Source organism: Cucumis sativus, chromosome 4, assembly GCF_000004075.3.
Source record: "Cucumis sativus cultivar 9930 chromosome 4, Cucumber_9930_V3, whole genome shotgun sequence".
Lineage (NCBI taxonomy): Eukaryota > Viridiplantae > Streptophyta > Magnoliopsida > Cucurbitales > Cucurbitaceae > Cucumis > Cucumis sativus.
Genome location: NC_026658.2, coordinates 8,498,062 through 8,519,325, shown reverse-complemented (window position 1 = coordinate 8,519,325; position 21,264 = coordinate 8,498,062). Strand labels below are relative to the sequence as shown.

At 32.5% G+C, this 21,264-nt stretch overlaps 1 protein-coding gene across 4 annotated transcripts; it reads left to right on the top strand.

Moving 5' to 3' along the window:
• The first annotated feature begins 341 nt into the window (after positions 1 to 341).
• Positions 342 to 5,542, top strand: LOC101212507 (nuclear transcription factor Y subunit A-7). Of its 4 annotated transcripts, none has more exons than XM_004150418.3 (6): positions 342 to 573; positions 2,114 to 2,363; positions 3,272 to 3,387; positions 3,466 to 3,540; positions 4,933 to 5,085; positions 5,189 to 5,542. In XM_004150418.3, the coding sequence occupies exons 1-6, from the start codon at positions 346 to 348 to the stop codon at positions 5,399 to 5,401; spliced, it is 1,035 nt and encodes a 344-aa protein (XP_004150466.2). In that variant the 5' UTR covers positions 342 to 345; the 3' UTR covers positions 5,402 to 5,542. The 4 variants fall into 4 exon arrangements, with proteins under 4 accessions (XP_004150466.2, XP_031739715.1, XP_031739714.1 ...); XM_031883855.1 differs by having other exon boundaries at positions 431 to 739; positions 2,145 to 2,363; XM_031883854.1 differs by having other exon boundaries at positions 431 to 739.
• Positions 5,543 to 21,264: the final 15,722 nt, after the last annotated feature.

The following is a 21,264-nucleotide window of genomic DNA, read 5'->3' as shown; positions in this document are numbered from 1 at the left end:
ATTTAAATTTAATAAAGATCAATAAAAATGGTTTCTTCTTACAAGTATAAATATAAAAATAATAGATATTTAGAAAGTAGAAAGAAAAACAAACAAAAGTTGAAATTACACATATAAACACACACAAAAGTCAAAATGGGATAAAAAATATATTCGATCTATTTTTTTCTCTACATAATTTGGTTAGAACAATGTTGAAGTGCATGTTAAACTAGTTAAATTATTCTTTGCGCCCTCACCAAATTGCCAGGACAAAAAATATAAAAATATGTTTGATTATTTTGTTTTTTTAGTGATTAGGGCCCAAATATCATTGATTCCAATATTAGCCAGCAAATAGGTTAAATGGGGAGCAAGATTGATCCTTTTATCTTCTCTCTCTTGTATAAAGAAATCTCAATCTATGCTTTGTGTTTACCCATTTGCCACCTGTTACCTTTTTCTCCCCAAAGAAAATTTTCTTTCATTGGAAATCTAGAATTTTCTCCCATCCCAAACACTCATCATCTCTTCTCTCTCCTCTTAACTCTGAGTTCTCTCCTTCCATATAATTTATTTGAGAGGTTGTATTTGGTGAGTAGATATCTGTTGTGGGCTTTAGAAATTTCGTTTTCTTTCTTATAATCCCAAATTTTCTTGCACTCCAAACACTGTTTTGTGTTGGGAAATTATTTTCACTTTCTTTTGGGATTCTTGCATTTTCTCACACCCCAAACACTGATCTTCTCTTCTCTCTACTGTGAGTTTATTTTTTTCATTTCTTAAATCTTTTATTACTTTGATTTGTTTGTTTCCTTTCTTTTGATTCTTCTTAATTCGGTTGTACTTTGGTAGAAGTTATTTGCCTTTACAAAAGAAAAGCCGCTTGTAGATTGATATATATGTATGTGTGCATGCATGAAGTGATATGAATGTATGTCTAAATGGGAATTAAGCAACTAACTATGAATTTTGTCATATGGTATGTCCAATTTTATGATAGAACTTATGCTAAAAGAATAGAGGTTAATTAAATCATGTACATACCCATATTTCTAGAATTTCATATATATATATTTCCTAAATTTTGTCAGATATATAACTCACAATTACCTAAGTCATTCAAATATATGTTCTGTCTTTGTTATATATGATATAATGAGACTTGCTTTTGTTTGATAAATAAATTTTCGCATAACAATTAAAAATATCAAAAGTATATAAAAGCTGGTGAAAGTTAAAACTAAATGAAGATATTAATTATGTTACACACTATAAGTTAAAAAATCAAAACGAACAAAAAAGACAATAATTTGTTTGAATAGTCAATTGTTTTATTATTCACACAGAAATATTTAAAAGAATTATATTATTATTTTCCAATTTTTCATAATTAAATGGTTGGGATACTTTTCTTTCAATTTGTTTTCTCCTTTTCTATGTTACTAGAGAAAAAAAAATCTTTTGTTGGGGACAAAAGTTCCAACATTATCAGATTTCTTTTTAAATTGTCTTTTTAAAGACCATTCTAATTATCTCATTTTCTTTTAGTTAAATATGAACAATATGACTTTTTCCCCAACAACTTTCAAGTTCTCAATCCAATGTTATCATACTTAATAACATTTTAAAAAAGACAACGATTTCATTTTTTTTATACTTTTGTTTTTTATTTTAAGCTTATAGACAATTTTTTCTATTGTTATCTATACGGTTAAAAGGTAAACTAAAATTTGGAAGAAAAAAAAAAGTAACATCCAAACGCTTGTTTACAAAAAAAACCATATATTTTTGCAAGCCACTAACTTTAGTTTTATATACTGTGATTTCTTTAATCAGAGGTCACCCTTTTGATACCTAAAAGTTTGAAAAAAATCTACGCAAATGTCCCTTTTAACATGTAGTTCATACACTAAATTGAACAAGTTGAAAGAACAAGGATGGAGATAATTTAAAAAGTTGAAAGCAAATTTTCTATTCTTTTGTTTAGTTTTCCTCCATCAAGATGGATTTTTGGAGATTTTTCTTTTTGAGTACAATTCGAGAGTTTGGATGCAATGTGCCACGAAGCTTAATTTTTGTTAGTTTAAATTTTGATTTTGTTTTATGTCTTTTTACCTTTATTGTTCTTCAGAAAATAGTGCAAATGATGAGCTCTGAAATAGAATGCAGAAACCATCCAGATTGTGACAATCAGCAAATCACAAACTACTCCACCAATAATTCTCAACCTTGTAGGTTGCACGGCTGCGTTCACGGCGTCAATAGCACCACTGCCTTTATGCCGAAAGAAGAAAAAAGAAATTGGGCTTGGCCCAAGCCCTTGGTTGACAGTCAACCAGAGCACAAAACAAGCACTAAGGAATTGCATATAACTTTGTCCGGTAATTACAATAATTTAATTAAGTATGCATCACCATTCAAATGACAAAAAAAATTGAAAATATAGAAAAGCGTATAAGTGATAGACTCCTATCGACAAACATTTGGAACATTTCTAATAGTGATAGATTTCTGTCATTGATAAGCTTTGACAAACTTTTATGTATTTACAAGTTTTTTTAAATGTCGTTAAATACCTAATTATTTTGAAATTCAATTGTTATATTTGCAATTATTCATAACTTTGTCTCTATCTTCGAGATAATGTTTAAATATAGGTATAAAATTACGTTTTTGTTACTCAAGTTTTAGTTTATGTTTTTTTAACCTATCTTAAATTTAATATAAGTTTTTTTACTAAATATAATTTCATTTTTAAGTCAATTTAATTTTCTTTATTAAATATAATAGGGATATTTTTAAAAATAACAAAATAAATTAAAATATTTACAAGTTATAGTAAATTTTTAGATTCTATCACTAATAGTCTTCTCTCAATCTAACCTATCAATAACTATCAATGATATAATTTGCTATTAGTGGTAAATATTTTGTAAAATTTGTTATTTTTTAAAATTTCTACATTCACTTTTTAAGTCGGGAGGGAATGTACATTAGTCAATTTAAAATAATTATAAAGTTAAATTATATATTTATTAATTTTAATAGAATGAAGAAGAGTGAAACTTAATTAATTACAACTTCATAATTTTTTTTAAAAAAGTTAGATAGTATGTATCACCTTTTAAGAATAGACAGAAAGTTTGTATTTGATGAAAAGTTGAAGCAAAAGTACTATTGAAACTCGCTATCCAAATTGAGACAAAGAACCAGAGACAACATAACAATTTTTGAAATGAAATGCTGCATAATAATGTTATTAAGAATGATAAGTTTTGGATATGATCAGGTGTAGGACCAACACTACCATATAAGAGTAGAGATGTATCCACTGTTCTTCCATTCATGAATAATGAACACTACCATGCTTCTACTTCTCAATCAGAGCTTCTTTCCCTTTCAATGGTTCTTTCTCTCTCTAGGTCTCTATTTTTTCTCTCTCTCTCCTTCATATTGAAACTGATCATTTCTATTTTTTAACAGACAGCCAATACGTCCTATGCATACCACGACCCGTCCTATGGAGGACTGCTGTCTCCATTTGGATTTCAAACAATGGTATGTGGACAAGTTATTTCAAAAAGTCTCATTCCATAATGTTCTCGTTTTTTATTAACGTATGTTTTCTAATTTTTAATTTTTTAATGTAAGAAAACAGTGAAACATGCATGTTTAGTATCCTTCAGCCTTAAGAATAAGAGCTTATTTATTAACTATTTGGTAGTTTTTAGATTTTAATTTTGGAAATTTAAGGTTTTAGTTTCATAATCATTTGGTTAACCATAACCCTACTTTCCTACTTTCAAACTATTAATTTATTTATTTTGTTGTACATATATACACACACATATGCTGTCAAAATTGTATTCAAATAACCAAGTTTTGAAAACACACATCCCATTTGGTAGCCACATGAGTTTTTATTTTAGTTTTTAAAAAACAATTAAGTATTAAATATCATTTCCATTCTTCTTCTTCTTCTTTTTTTTTTTGCTGCCTACGGATCTTTTCAAACACCAAATTAAATTATGAAAACTAAAACTACTAGTCTTACAAAAATTTGTCTTAAAAATTCAACTCTTTTACTTATACTTAACAATCAGCTAAAGTGACTTAATTTTAAAAAAGAAAAAAAAAATTGTAATCAAATGTAGTTAAATAAACTACTTTTATAAAAAATAACAAATTTGATAAAATATTTACAACATATAGTAAAATTTTAGATCCTATCAATAATAGACACCAATAGAAGTTTATCACTTACTATATTCATAGAATCTAAAATTTTCTATAGTTTGTAAATATTTTAATTTATTTTGCTATTTTTTAAAAATACTTCTAATAATATTATTGTTATTTTATTTTAAAAGAATAGTTAATAATTGGTAACAAAATAAACACCATCTTTTGGAAAAAAAAAAGGTTATAAAATAGAGTTGTATCTTTTTAAACGATTAATACTACGACAAGTGGATGGTACTTAAATAGACCATTTGAAATAAGTTATATTGTTAGAGAACAAAGACGTACAATTTTTAAAATTCAAACCATACAAGTAAACCAATGACGAACGTATTTGAATTAACGACTATAATAATTAAGTGTACTATTAAATAATTAAGTGTACTATTAATAATAGTTCATATACTGCATCCATTTTTGGGGTACCATGTCTCGCATTTAATTTCCTATATCGAAAAATTTGTTTCTATAAAAACCACTTTCGAGTTTGTTAGGCTCAAGGAGTTGAGCTGAAGGAGTGACATGTTCTCCTTGTTTTGTTTAAGCCCTACATGAAAAGAAAAACATTTTTTTTCAACTTTGTATAATTGGAGTCTCATAGCTTTATTCCTACATAAAGCCGTCCACAATTTAACTAAAAAGGTTGATTTTTACTTAGGATTGTATAGAGTTAAGTTTTAGCTAAAAATAATGTTGATTGTTACTCAGCATAATTCAGACTATAGTAGAATGGCTTTGCCTTTAGCGATGGCAGAAGAACCTGTTTACGTGAATGCCAAGCAGTACCATGGAATTCTACGTCGACGACAATCCCGAGCCAAGGCCGAAGTCGAAAATAAAATATCCAGATCACAAAGAAAGGTAGACAAACGTAACCAACTATCTATATACAACATAAACATAAATCTCTAACTTTTTAGTTTAAGCTTTTTTCTTCGATAACCAACATGTGTGTGGATCGCAGCCATATCTTCATGAATCGAGACACCTGCACGCCATGAGAAGGGAAAGGGGATGCGGAGGGCGTTTCTTGAGCAAAAACAAGAAGGCAGAAGCTTCGTCTTTGTTGGATGATGATGATGGGGAAGGCAGCAACATTAGTTTAGGCTCTGAATCAATGTGCAATGGCAGCAAGTGTTATCAAGGATCCCAACTACATTTATCTGCATATATATGAACGGTTAGGTGTTCCGGCTTTGAAAATAACTTGTCCTTCCGTTCCTTCAGCTACATGGAAAGATAAACACTAAATTAGGACTAAAAAATATATATTTTCTATTATTTGATCTTTTCAGTTTAAGAGTTTTTCTTTTTTCTTTTTTGTTTGAGTGACTATTTATATATATAATATTGTTCGGTTTTTTTTTTTTTTTAATGAAATCAGATAATTAATCAAACTCATGGTTGGAAAGTCTCAACTTTTCAAGAACACTGACAGGGGAACGTTGGTACATGCATGATAATTTAAATTTAAAATCAATTGTGGATAAAATATGGTTTATTTGGAATTTTCATGCATTAATATAGTTGATAAAACATCATTGAAAATATTTTATTTGAAGTCAAAACAAAACTTTAACTCGAAATCCTTAGAAAAACATTTAAAGAATGATTTATCAATCAAGAGCAAAGAACATTTAAAGAATGATTTATCAATCAAGAGCAAAGTTGCAAGTTCTGTGTTGTTTAAATTAAACACATTAAAAAGATTCTTTTAGATATATAAACTAATGTGGAAGTGTCTATACTACTAGTCTCATAGCACCATCAACCGACCACCTCATCAAGCGCCTTTTATTTGTTATTGCATTTACTTCAAAACCATTTCAAGAGAAGGATTCATATTTAAAACATTCACTAAACAATCCCCACTGCAATGTTAAGCCGAGTGTGCAATCACATGCAACTAAGAATTAAATATCTTTAAATTAGCGAGATGTAAAATTGTTGTCACACCCCGTCCTGGAGCTACTTCACTCACCCTGGTCACAAAAGAGGATGTGGGCTGACAATTGTCCGAACTTGACAACACTCGCCAACTAAACTAACTATCAAAACCTCTTTTGAACTAACAATCATGTGAAGAAATTTGACCTAACGGACATTTTTGCTAGTGTTATAAAAGGTCTTTAATGTCATTCACCTACATTAAAGACTTTTCATGTCGTTTTTAAACCGACATATTTGATAATAGTGTTATTGAAGACTTTTAATATCGGTTGGACTTTGAAACCAACATCAAAGTCCTCTTTTCTGGGTCCGTTTTTTTTTAAAATCTATTTTTTAAAATTATTGTATTATTGTGACACCAAATAGTTAAAAATGAAATCTTTGGAATCTTAATACATTTATATATACAAATTGGCTCATTACATTGATCATGCTTTGCAATAAGAAAGAAAAGAGAAAAAATACATTGAGAAATCAATAACAAAAACTGCAACCAATAAAATGCCAAGACACTCCACAGATGACCAACTTAAAGATTTTGTCACAAAGAAGAGACCCTGATTAATTGTACTCAATTGCTGCCATTTCTTCTATTCTTCTATTGCAGTCATTCGTTTAGTGATAGCTCCTTGTGAATGACATCATTATAAATTTAAGATCTAAATGTTTGTGTTTAAGACCATGTCATTACTCTAAAAGTTCCGTAATATACTAGTCTAACTCTACAGATGTTGTGCAACCTTTGATTTATGCATATGACTGTTCTAAAATAATATCTCATGAGGTGGTTAGCCAATTGCCATTATGCACGAAGAATGGAAAGATAGATCGGGATTAACGAGTAACGGTTTCAAGTTAGATCTTCAGCTAACAAAGATCCCATTAAAGCGAAAATTGAACTTAAAGCTTAGAAGAGGAACTTTTTACCTTATCAATTTCCTCTAAAGAAATAATGGCTCGTTTTATATCCTGCTTATTAGCAAGACTAAGCAATGTTGCTTCAGAAAGTCTGTATGAGCAACAAAATTAGTAATTTATAGGACCTTTGATGTATCATATATGCTTACATTTTAGCTATTAGTAGACCCTAGATCACATCGACAAAAACATAAGTCATAAAACCTAATTTTATCGATTAGAACCCAATTATAGTTACTAAATCAATGTAAACAGATGGGATTGGAATTGGAATGAGAAGTAATAAACAATGGTTTATGAACTCATTTGTTAGTTAATTTGCCACTTTAGCATGCATAGTTAAAAAGGAAGATTTCTTTGAGAGCATAGAGTATAACTCGTTCGGAACAAGAAGCCTCCCTTTATTAAGCTACAAGAAATAACAAAAAATCTTAACCAATAAAGTTCATTAATTGAATTTTTTTATGATTTATGAAACTTATAATTTCCAAGTGTAGTAAACGTATTGGGAGAGCTTCTCAAGTTGAGAACTTTAGTCAAAGAAACACAAGCCAATATTATAGTTCACAAAAGCACAAATGAATAAACAACAATAATCTCAATATCTACCAACTGGTTCAACTATATATTTTGCAAATCAAGCAATACTACAACGATTATATGCCTGAACAATTCAATAACCACTAGAAGAAAAACCATCTACTATGACATTTATTTATTTCACAAAATAGAGGGAGGAAAAAAAACTGTCACAAAAAGGAAAAAAACGCGTTTTTGGGGGGAAAAAACGGAAATTTTCGAAAAATATTTTTTGCGACAATTATTTGATGTCATAAAATAGAAATAAAATAATAATAAAATAATAATTTAATATAAAAAAAATAATAACTTTTTTAGGGATTTTTGACTTATTCCCTTCTCCCCTTTCCCCTTTCTTTCGTCTTTCTCCCCTTTTGCCTCCCCTTTCTACTTTCTCCCCTTTCTCCCCTTTCGCCTCCCCTTTCAGATTTCTTCCCATTCGCCTCCCAATCTCCGAACTCCTTGAACTCCCTTCTCTAGACGATGACGAGGTCCATCATCGACACTGCCCCCTCGTGGCCATCTCCCTACTCCAACGCCACATGTACCTCTTCTACTACACGACGAACGGGCTACGACCACTCTTTGGAGTCTACCATTGAAGCCTCCAAATATCGCCTTTCTCAGATTCGTTCCACCTCTTATCCTCATTTCCAAAAGGCAATTGTAATTTCTTCATTCCTTATTATTACTATTGTTTTTTTCTTACCTCTCCTGTTGTTCTTTGTTTAGTTTCCAATTAAGGATGAATGTTAGTTTAGGTCTCTAAGAGAAAGGGTTGAAAGGTTTTGAATCGTTACTCTCTGTACTTTTCTTTGAGTAAGTCATCCTAAAAAAGATAGTTTTATAGCATTTGAATAAAGCTTTAGGCTATTTGCTAGATTGCAAAGTGGTTTCTGGACACAAAATCCCATGGTCGAAATTTAAGAAGAATCGAGTTCTTGCTCCTGTCAATTTTTTCAATTAAACTTGAAACTCAATTCTCAACATTGCATCTAAGACATGTTCTTCACAAATTTTTGTATTTATTCCTTAATTTTTCTAGATTTCTGGCTGCCATTAAGTAAATGAATATTCTTTCTTTTGTGTTGCCCACCAATTGTTTGATGAAATGCCCATTGGAGGAAATCTTGATTATTGAATGTACATAGGAGGAAATCATTTTAGAATGTTATTATAGTGGAATCCTGGTGAACTAGATTTTATTTTAATGGTTCTAATTTTATTAGTTAACTTTCTTTTGAGGTAGGGGATAAGACCATTTGAATAAAATTTTGATTAGTTAAAACATAATCATAATTCTTTATGATTAGTTATCATGTTTTTACTTGGAGAATATTGACTTTTTGTTGATACTTAAATCATTTTCTTAGTGATGGTGCTAGTTCCTTCCCATTTTCCTACTCCCTCTCTCTAGTGTGTGTGTTTGCTTTGATCAATTAATGTGGTACATATCTGGTGGTATTTTATTTAGGTTTGTGATTTTGGACTTTCACGCTTGAAGTCCTTTATCAAACTCCTTTTAAAGGTAAAGTTTGTTGTAAACTCTTTTGAAAAACTTGTTTTAATTAATTAAATTTATGTTTCAAACTTTGAATTTCTCCCTATTATATATGTATATATGCTTGTAAATTGAATTTAACTAGATTGATCGAACAAGATTTAAAGACGTATAATTGGATATTTTGACCTTTTCAACGGTCATTTGTTCTTCACAGGTGAGTAAATAATTGTTAATTCCCATCTATTGCGAAACTCATTTTATGTGATAAACAAATTTAGATGCTAAATCATTTGAGTTGATAGTGATCATAATATAATATATAACTCTAATTACAATATTGTTGTTGTTTGATTATTTTGTACATATATGGTGTGATACTTCAAATCCTAATTTATTTTGATCTTGTTATATATATACTCTTCTAATTCAAAAGTTAGATCAATATATGTATATATATGTGTTATGTATTAAAAATGTTAAAAACACAACACTTCTTTTGTCTACACTTTAGCTTTCTTTATAACTAACTATTCATTCTTTTTTGGGAATTATTTCTATTGAAATGCGTACTTATTTATATTGCGTGGTGTTGTGGAAAAAACTTTTGTAATGCGTTATGGCGAGAGTGTGTTCTATTAAATGTGTTGATGAAAATCTCCACTCACTAGACCGTTTTGGTGTAACCTCAAAATATTTTGTTTTATGCCCCACAAGGCAGCGAAGGAAAATATTGGCAAGCAAGCACACAGTTACAGATCGTTTATGTATATACATATATATTAATCGAATGTGATGGTGAACAACATCTAATGGAAATAATTAAGTTACCACCTATCTTTTATGTCGGACGATGTATTTCATTTTGCTTGAGTGATGCACATTGAAAAATGTGTTGGTAAAGATGTTTCATGTTAAACGTTTGCATGATGGTAAGGGGAGGAAGAGGGGGGGAAGAAGTTGAAGAGGAGGTGAATGATAGACTAATTGAAGTGCAATGTTCAAATCGATACTATTATTAGTTTAGTTGAGGTTTAAATTGATACACCCGGCGAAGTTTAGGATTTAAATCGATACAATTATTATTTTAAGATTTAAATTAATCAACCCAACATTCCAATCCAAGCACGGACTAACTAAACATACAGGTTGAAGAATCTCCTAATTAGAAATTTGATGTGGCATTAATAAAATACCAACAACAAGATATGTTATTTTGTATATACACAATACAAATTAAAAGCGTATCAACCTATAATTTAACTAAATGCTGAAATGTAACCTAAACCACACTCTTTCCCTAATTTATTGTCTTCCAACCATCCTTATTAGTACGTAACTTGAAGAAAAAGAGAAGACAAAACAAACGGAAAAGGAATAGTGTTGAGTTGGGATGTAAAAATTAACCTCATGTGGTTAAACATAACAATCATTTCGTGAATTGTTTTACAACTTATTTTCTTTTTCTTTTATTAATTGTGGAATGTCACTACCAATATGTAGTTGTTTAATGCGCTCTTTCACCATTTGATTCAAACTATCGCGGTTCCTGCTTCTAAAATGAAAAGTTGCATAACGATCACAAAATTACCATTTAACCATTTGAAAAAAGATTTGTATTCCTTTACTCTCCTATATATGTCTGTGTGATGTTTCGAAACATTCCATTGTGTCCAACAACAAAAGAAAAGCATAGTCCTTTGGACATTACTTATCTTTCTCTCTCGATTCGAAAGCATAATGAATTCCTCGTTGGCACTTGCATTCTTGGTTTTACAAATACTTTTCATCACGCTATATGCTGATGAAGAATTAATCTCAATTGGTCCACCTGAAACAACAGTGACCACTATTAATAAATTGGCTGGCCCAGTGCTAGGCGTTCACTGTAGGTCAAAGGACGATGACTTGGGAGTCCATTCCCTTGAGTCTGGACGTAGTTACTCCTTTCACTTTAAACCTAATATTTGGGGCACAACAGAATTTACTTGCGGCTTTGAATTTGTGCAAGGCGAGATGCACAACTTCACCATCTATAACTTTCACAGGGACATGAATCGTTGCACTAATTGCTCGTGGGAAATTTATCGAGATGGCCCTTGTTTGATGCACCCAAAAGACACTGGAACTTATAATATGTGCTTTCCTTGGAACTAGAAAAGATATTTTGAAATGAAATATTAATGCATGGTTTAGCTAGAGCATGCCATTGCATATAGTTTCAAATGTTATTTATATAAAATAAAACATAATTGAAGGGATCAAGAAAAATCTCATATCTTTTTCTCTACATCTCCCACACTAGTTGCAATCGAATTTCACACAGTGTGTAAACTCTTGTATGTGCGTTCTTATACATGGTTTCTGAACTTTTAAACGTGTCTTTAATTTAGGAACAATCCAATCATATGTTTGCAATGCTTTATATGATGTTAAATGTGCATATTGAAGGAAAAACATTGATTGCCTTGGAAAACACGTTATGCACAATTGGATCAATGGAAATATTTGTATACGTTTAGATTTCTCCGTACAGCTGCAACTCAGCGATAAGAGCGTGTTGACTCTTGAGCTTAGCATGGTACGAAAGATGGAAATTGTTATGCGAAATGCTCTCCCATGCGATGTGATTTTATGATGAAATGAATTTGCAAGGAAATGGGTTGCTATGAATATTTGCCAATGAGATTTGAATGTGTAAATCGCCAAACGCAGCGGAATGATTTTCCAATTTAAACTCATATTTCTATTGAAATGCGTACTTATTTATATTGCGTGGTGTTGTGGAAAGAACTTTTGTAATGCGTTATGGCGAGAGTGTGTTCTATTAAATGTGTTGATGAAAACCTCCACTCACTAGACCGTTTTGGTGTAACCTCAAAATATTTTGTTTTATGCCCCACAAGGCAGCGAAGGAAAATATTGGCAAGCAAGCACACAGTTACAGATCGTTTATGTATATACATATATATTAATCGAATGTGATGGTGAACAACATCTAATGGAAATAATTAAGTTACCACCTATCTTTTATGTCGGACGATGTATTTCATTTTGCTTGAGTGATGCACATTGAAAAATGTGTTGGTAAAGATGTTTCATGTTAAACGTTTGCATGATGGTAAGGGGAGGAAGAGGGGGGGAAGAAGTTGAAGAGGAGGTGAATGATAGACTAATTGAAGTGCAATGTTCAAATCGATACTATTATTAGTTTAGTTGAGGTTTAAATTGATACACCCGGCGAAGTTTAGGATTTAAATCGATACAATTATTATTTTAAGATTTAAATTAATCAACCCAACATTCCAATCCAAGCACGGACTAACTAAACATACAGGTTGAAGAATCTCCTAATTAGAAATTTGATGTGGCATTAATAAAATACCAACAACAAGATATGTTATTTTGTATATACACAATACAAATTAAAAAGCGTATCAACCTATAATTTAACTAAATGCTGAAATGTAACCTAAACCCACACTCTTTCCCTAATTTATTGTCTTCCAACCATCCTTATTAGTACGTAACTTGAAGAAAAAGAGAAGACAAAACAAACGGAAAAGGAATAGTGTTGAGTTGGGATGTAAAAATTAACCTCATGTGGTTAAACATAACAATCATTTCGTGAATTGTTTTACAACTTATTTTCTTTTTCTTTTATTAATTGTGGAATGTCACTACCAATATGTAGTTGTTTAATGCGCTCTTTCACCATTTGATTCAAACTATCGCGGTTCCTGCTTCTAAAATGAAAAGTTGCATAACGATCACAAAATTACCATTTAACCATTTGAAAAAAGATTTGTATTCCTTTACTCTCCTATATATGTCTGTGTGATGTTTCGAAACATTCCATTGTGTCCAACAACAAAAGAAAAGCATAGTCCTTTGGACATTACTTATCTTTCTCTCTCGATTCGAAAGCATAATGAATTCCTCGTTGGCACTTGCATTCTTGGTTTTACAAATACTTTTCATCACGCTATATGCTGATGAAGAATTAATCTCAATTGGTCCACCTGAAACAACAGTGACCACTATTAATAAATTGGCTGGCCCAGTGCTAGGCGTTCACTGTAGGTCAAAGGACGATGACTTGGGAGTCCATTCCCTTGAGTCTGGACGTAGTTACTCCTTTCACTTTAAACCTAATATTTGGGGCACAACAGAATTTACTTGCGGCTTTGAATTTGTGCAAGGCGAGATGCACAACTTCACCATCTATAACTTTCACAGGGACATGAATCGTTGCACTAATTGCTCGTGGGAAATTTATCGAGATGGCCCTTGTTTGATGCACCCAAAAGACACTGGAACTTATAATATGTGCTTTCCTTGGAACTAGAAAAGATATTTTGAAATGAAATATTAATGCATGGTTTAGCTAGAGCATGCCATTGCATATAGTTTCAAATGTTATTTATATAAAATAAAACATAATTGAAGGGATCAAGAAAAATCTCATATCTTTTTCTCTACATCTCCCACACTAGTTGCAATCGAATTTCACACAGTGTGTAAACTCTTGTATGTGCGTTCTTATACATGGTTTCTGAACTTTTAAACGTGTCTTTAATTTAGGAACAATCCAATCATATGTTTGCAATGCTTTATATGATGTTAAATGTGCATATTGAAGGAAAAACATTGATTGCCTTGGAAAACACGTTATGCACAATTGGATCAATGGAAATATTTGTATACGTTTAGATTTCTCCTGATAGAACTAAGTCATGCACAGCGGAAAAAGAATCGAATTTCTACCCTAATTGCCACAATTAACATGTAACCATAAACTAATCAAATTAGGGTTTTAAGAAGTATTACCTTTGAAGCTTACAAAAGGTTTGATGTCTTCTTACCAATTCTACCCGAGACCACCACTAGTACTCAACTGCTATCCTCTAGACAAAGAACCGGGTTGTGGGACCCAATTTTGGTGTAGAAAATAATGGAGATAAAATGAGATTGGAAGTTTTTTTCTTCTTTTGTTGAGATTATGAAAATGATAAAAGAGGCAAAAGTCCTTCAACATTTGAAAACATCTCTATTTATAGCCTAATTACATGCAAAAATGCATGCAATTCAATTGCCAAATCTCAACACCTAATATTCCACTAACAATTAGTGGAACTTAGTGGGCTAGGTGTCTATATCTCATATAGCCACATATCCCACTAAGAGTTAGTGGATTATCCAACAAAATGTTGGATTTTCCCACTAACTTAGTCCAAGGGTAAAATGTCATTAGATTTTTCTAGTCCAAAGTCAAACTTTGACTTTTCTAAGTCAAAAGTCAATATTTTGACTTTTACCATTTTGTCCGTCTTGACTAATTCCAACCTCCCGAGCATGAATCCGCATTCATTTTTCCAAAATTCAAATCACATTTGAATATAAGGCCGGTCAAAAGTTTGACTTTTCAAAGTCAAAAGTCAACATTTTGACTTTTTACTATTTTTGACCAATTCCGAGCTTCTTAGTATGAATCCGCATTCATACTTATAGTATGTAAAACATAAAGCTCTATTTCTAATTAGAAGACCGACGATTATATCACTGTATATGTCGGTTTCCTTTCTTCTCCCTATTCGAACAATTCGACTTATTTCATCACACTGTTCTAAGTTTAATCCATATGAGCTAGCAGAGGAACCTAATGGACCTATAGATCATGGGCTCCAACGATTCAAGATTAACTAGCTAAACTCTTTTAAACCGAGTTAATCAACATTCGTTAACTAACGGGTCATTCCACTAAAGTCCCGTAGTTGCACTCCCCTCACTATAGATATATTTGTGTCCATTTGATAAAACCATAATCAGTAAGTTAATCCTTCACAGGTTGCTCGTAACCTTGGCTGGGTCAAAATACCGTTTTACCCCCAAGATTACATCTTGCTCCTTAAGTCCCACTAATCCACTATTGAACAATTGGTTTAAGGTTCAACCTATAAACTTAATCCCTCTCGGGCCAATGAGAGGGTGGGGCCCCTTGTTCAAGACTTGGATTCAGTGCTTAAGAGAGCAACCTATCTACTAACCCTAAAGCGGGTAGGAGTGAATTCCATCTTGTACCCTATGTTCCCAGCTATCCACCCGATCTTACCCCTGAAATGGGAGGCTTATTGGGCCAACGCTGATGAGCTGCCCTCACCTATGCAGATCTAAGGATAATCTCGTATGAACAGGAGTTCATAGTTAACTCAGGATTAAGACTAAGTTACCTAGGTCATCAATAATTGAGATAGTCAGTTTTAAACAGTAAACGGTGTTATAACGTAAAAATGACTAATTCATGGTTCAGTCTTATGTAAACATTTTACATAGGATGCCCCCACTTTCATGTCTCTACATGAACGATTAGGATCACATCGTTTGTACTACAAAGTGGGCCGCATCCATAGTCTCTCAAATAAGGCGCCCAACCTTTATTTCATATACTATAGACTATTTAGGCTATATACTCGAACTTGATCCACGTTTATGTTTACACATAAAGTTCAAGTTTATTCAAAAAATAGCCTTGGAACTTTGATTTATTGGATTTAAGATTATAATATTTAATTTCTCAATAACAACTTTATTGAATAGAATATGATTTACAAACTACGAGTTTTAGGACAAAAAATTCCAACAAACTCCCACTTGGACTAAAATTCCTAGTGGTATGAGAGATGTGGTGTGAGAGAATATATATGAAACTAGGGCACATGGCCAATAAGTCTCCCACTTGTCCTAGTTTACAAACATCGTACACCTAAACTGTGTAGGTGACCCTCAAACACTTTAGCCGTGAGGGCTTTTGTAAAATGATCAGCTTCCATTGTGGAATCAGCTATACAAGTTTGCTTTATGCTTCTCCAAACTACTGCTCCTCCATTTAGAGTAAATACTGATCTGATGTAGACTTTCTAACATCTTTATTAGTTTGGAAATCTGAATCAGTGTATCCAGTAAGGATCAGATCCTTTGTACGATACATGAGCATGTAGAATGTTTTTAACGGCTGTCCAGTGATCACGTCCATGATTGGATTGATACCTACTGACCATCCCTACTGAGTAGCAAATGTCAGGTCTAGTACATAACATTGCATACATTAAACTTCCAACAGCGGAAGCATAGGGAATATTTCTCATATCCTCAACTTCTTGAGGTGTCTTAGGACATTGTTCCTTTGACAAATGAATTCCATATCTGTACGGCAGCAGACCCTTTTTGGAATTCTGCATTTTATATCTAGACAACATTTTGTCTATGTAAGATGCTTGAGACATGGCTAGTGTTTTGTTCTTACGGTTTCGAACAATTTGGATTCCGAGAACGTATTGTGCATCTCCCAGATCTTTCATTTGAAATTGCATAGCTAGCCATTTCTTGATATCAGTAAGATATCCTACGTCATTTCCAATAAGTAGAATATCATCTACATATAAGACTAAAAAATGCTATAATGGAATTGACGACCTTTTGTAAACACAAGGCTCGTCAACATTTTGTTCAAAGCCATAAGATTTTGATCGCAATATCAAATCTTATATTCCAGGATCTAGAAGCTTGTTTTAATCCATAAATGGATTTTTTAAGCTTACAAACCTTTTGTTCTTGATCTTGTTTTATAAACCCCTCTGGTTGAGACATATAGATACTCTTTCAAGATTACCGTTCAAAAAAGCTGTCTTGACATCCATCTGCCAAATTTCATAATCATAAAAAGTGGCGATGGATAAGAGTATTCTAATTGACTTTAACATGGCAACAGGAGAGAAAGTTTCCTCATAGTCTACTCCCTCTCTCTGGTATAACCCTTTGCCACAAGTCGAGCCTTGAAAGTCTGTACTTTACCGGCATGGTCTCGTTTTCTCTTGTAGATCCATTTACAACCAATAGGTTTTACGTCATTTGGTTGATCTACTAGAGTCCAGACAGAATTAAAGTACATAGACTCCATTTCGAGGTCCATGGCTTTGATCCATTGGTCACGATCTACATCTTTCATTGCCTGTTTATAGGTTAATGGATCCTCTATGCCATCGTCAGGTATGACGACTTGAGTTTCAATTAAACCCAAATAGCGATCAGGCTGATGAACAACCCTCCCACTACGTCGAGGCTCTCTCAACTGTTGAGAAGGATGTGATTGACCAGATTTCCTAGTCTTATCAACTACCTTAGTGGATGAACTAGGTTTATCTATAGCACTTTTGGAAATTTCTTTTAATACTAGTTTACTACGAGGTTGATGATCCCTGATGTGGTCTTCCTCTAAGAATGTGGCATTTGTTGACACAAATATTTTATTTTCTTGAGGATCATAAAACAAACCACCTCTTGATTCTTTTGGATAACCTATGAAAAAGCATAATTTTGAACGATGTTTCAATTTCTTAGGATTTTGTACCAACACGTGTGCTGGACAACCCCAAATTCTAAAATGACGTAAACTGCCTTTACGCCCTTTCCATAGCTCATAAGGTGTTTCTGAAACACTTTTAGAGGGAACATTATTCAAAATATAAGCAGCTGTTTCTAAAGCATATCCCAAAAAGAATCTGACATCTGAGAAAAACTCATCATAGAGCGAACCATGTCTAACAAGGTCCAGTTTCTTCTTTCTGATACACCGTTCTGTTGAGGTGTACTAGGTGCAGAGAGTTGTGACTGGATTCCATTTTCTATTAAATAGTCTCGGAATCGTAAGTCCATATACTCTCCACCTCGATCTGATCGAAGTATTTTTATTGTTTTACCTAATTCGTTTTCTACTTCAGCCTTATATTCTTTGAACTTTTCAAGACTATTAGACTTATGATGTATTAGGTAAATATGACCATACCTTGAATAATCATCAATGAAGCTAATGAAATATTCATATCCACCTCGAGCTTTGACATTCATTGGTCCACAAAGGTCCGAATGTACGAGCTCTAAGGGTTTTGGCTCTTAGACCTTTTCCAGTAAAAGATCTCTTGGTCATTTTTCCTTCAAGACAAGATTCACAAGAGGTAAAGTATTATTTTCTAACTGATTTAGAAGCCCACTTTTAACTAATCTCCCAATCCTATTGAGATTTATGTGACCAAGTCTTAAGTGCCATAAATAGGCATTAGAAGAAACTTTTTGTCTTTTATTCTGAGTTTCAGCTGTTCTGAATATTTCAGTATTTAAGACAAAATTTGCTCTGGTTGGTCTTAACTTATATAAGTTGTCTTCAAGTATAGCAGAACAAACTAGAATACCTTTATAGAAAACGAACGCTTCATTAATTTCAAAAGATATTCTATACATTTGTTCCAAAATACAAGAGATAGATATTAAATTTCTTTTCATTTGAGGTACATATAAGACATTCTTAAGTATGACATATCTATCTCTAAAAAACAACTTTAAATCTCCCATTGCTGAAGTTGAGACCATCTCTCCTGTTCCAACCTTGAGAGTGATCTCGCCTTCTGAAAGCTTTTTCAAGAACTATTTTCCTGAAATGAGAAGCAAATATGGTTTAGTGGCTCCTGAATCTAGTATCCAGGTACAATTTTCATATTCCACTAAACATGTTTCTACAACTAGTAAATCATATTTACCTTGTGTTTCCTTCTCTGCCTTTTTTTCTGCAAGGTATTTTGGGCAATTTCTTAACCAGTGCCCGTTTTGGCCACAATGGTAACACTTACCTTTTCTGCACCTTTTTCTTACCCTTGTTCTGTTTGGGAGTCTTTCCCTTTCCCTTCTTTTTTATTTGAGCATTAGGTTTTGAGGGTCCAGCTTTGGTTTTAGAGGACGATCCTCTTATAAATTTTCTTTTTGTGGTAGCAACATTTGCTTCCACTTGTTTTCCTTTACCCATAGTAAGGTTTTGGAATCGCTGGAGTTCATTCAGAAGGGTTGTCAAGTTAAATTCTATCTTGTTCAAAGACGCATTCGTTTGGAATGGAATGAAGCTCTTCGGAAGAGACTCTAAGATAAAACTAACTTGATTAACCTCTTCGATGGGACCACCATTCACTTCAGCGATGTTGAAGTGCATCATCATGTCAAGAACATGTTCTCTAACAGAGGTCCCTTCCTTCATACGCTTAGTGTAAATGTATTTGACTGCCTCGTGTCTTAAGGACAATTCTGGTTGCCCAAACATTCCCCTTAATGAATTCATAATCTCTTTAGCCGTGGCTAAGGATTCATGTTTCTTTGCCAATACATCAGACATGCTGGCAAGAATGTAGACACGGCTTTTTCATTAGCTTTTATCCATCGATCATATGCATCCCGACTAGTTCGGTTATCATTAGAGGCAGGGTTTTGAGGACATTCCTCAGTTAAGACAAATCTTAAATCACCAACCACTAGTATTGTGTTAAGATTTGATTTCCAAGCCGCATAATTATCGCCATTAAGTTTTTCGGAAGCTAAAAGTCGAACTATTGAGCTATTCATGCTGAAAAACAAACATATTCCTTTTAGGAAAAAACTATAATCATAAAAAATATCCAATCTAATTTAGCAATTACTAATAATGTACCCTTTCATTATTTGTATTTTGCAACAATATTTCAAAGGTTTAGAACAACCTTCTCCGAAGGGTAGTTGATTATTCCTCCTTTGAACCAAGACAATCTTGACTAGATGCTATCTCAAGAATAACTCTTTATTCTTTATAGCACTTAGTTATCGCTACTTTAGTCAAGAATATACTAACAACTTAGTAATTCTTGTAAGTGTTACCCACCATTTTCAGATTTCATAGATTAGAATCATTTATGAAAACTAATCTAAGAAATCCTATCCAGTTTTGGAGTTCGCGGTGTTCCGAATCCTATAATACAACCCTCCGAAGGGAACGTCGCTCCAGGGCAGACAAGCAGGCATATTATAGAAATCTCACGGTGCGACCTAATGGAAGAGACCGTGGGATGTGCTGCCACAAATCCCTCACCCACTTACTATGAACTACTTCCCCTATTCACCTTGATTTTGATCCATGCAAACACTCTCCGAAGGGAGGCCGCTCCTATGCACGGCACAAAGCCCTGCATGGACCTCACGGTGTGAACTCTTAGGGACACTAGAGCTAAAATACATTATTTTTCTCTAGTTGAAGTGTTCTAAAAGAAAAAAATAGGGTAATCCAAACTTCAAGATTTATATTTAGGCTAACTTAAACAAATCTTAAGTCTAGATAAAACATCCAAGTATAACCATTATACAGGATTTTAACCTATGATGTCTAGGTGAAAAACCATTTTTATTACCTCACACCTCTCACGAATGCTCATAAAACTAGGTTAACTAGGCTCAAGAACTGATTACGATCTCCAGGTAGGAGGTGTTCCGTAAACCGTCAACTTAAGAACCTCCAACCTTAGTCATCTTATCTGACTTGTTGACAAGATTGAACCAGGTGAGCCTTTTGTAACCAGTTTTACAAGATATCGACCTATTTCTATGAAAAATGGAAGATATGTTTAACCTAAGTGAGCATGCATTTAATCTTTGTTATTGATTTTAAAAGTCTAATTTATTTTATAACACTTATAAAAACTTTTAAACTTAATCAATCATTTTATCAATATATAATATAAAAACAATCAATTAATATGGATTTTAATTTATTTAACTTTAATTAAATCATATTTAATTAAATTAAATCAAACAATAATTAATTAATTTGATTAAATCATATTTAATCAAGAATAACTTAATTAATTAAATAATTAATTAATCATATTAATTAATTTCCATATTAATCAATTAACATGCATACAATACAATATAACCTTTATATCATACATTTTAATGCATGAACATGTTAACCTATGGTGGGATTTTAAATCTATATGACATTCAAAATGCACATACAAATTTAAAGTAATTTAATCATACATCACATGCATAAATAAAAAAAACACCCTAAAATGGACTGATTTTTGGCTCCTAAATTAAGCTAAGTGCTAAATTATTACATAATTAATTCGGTGTAGTACAGAACCACTCCCAAAAACTTCGAACCGGCTAAAAAAACCAACCGAAACCGCTTGAACCGGCCCAAAAACCAAATTTATTGGCTTGAACCGGCCCAGCACACGGGT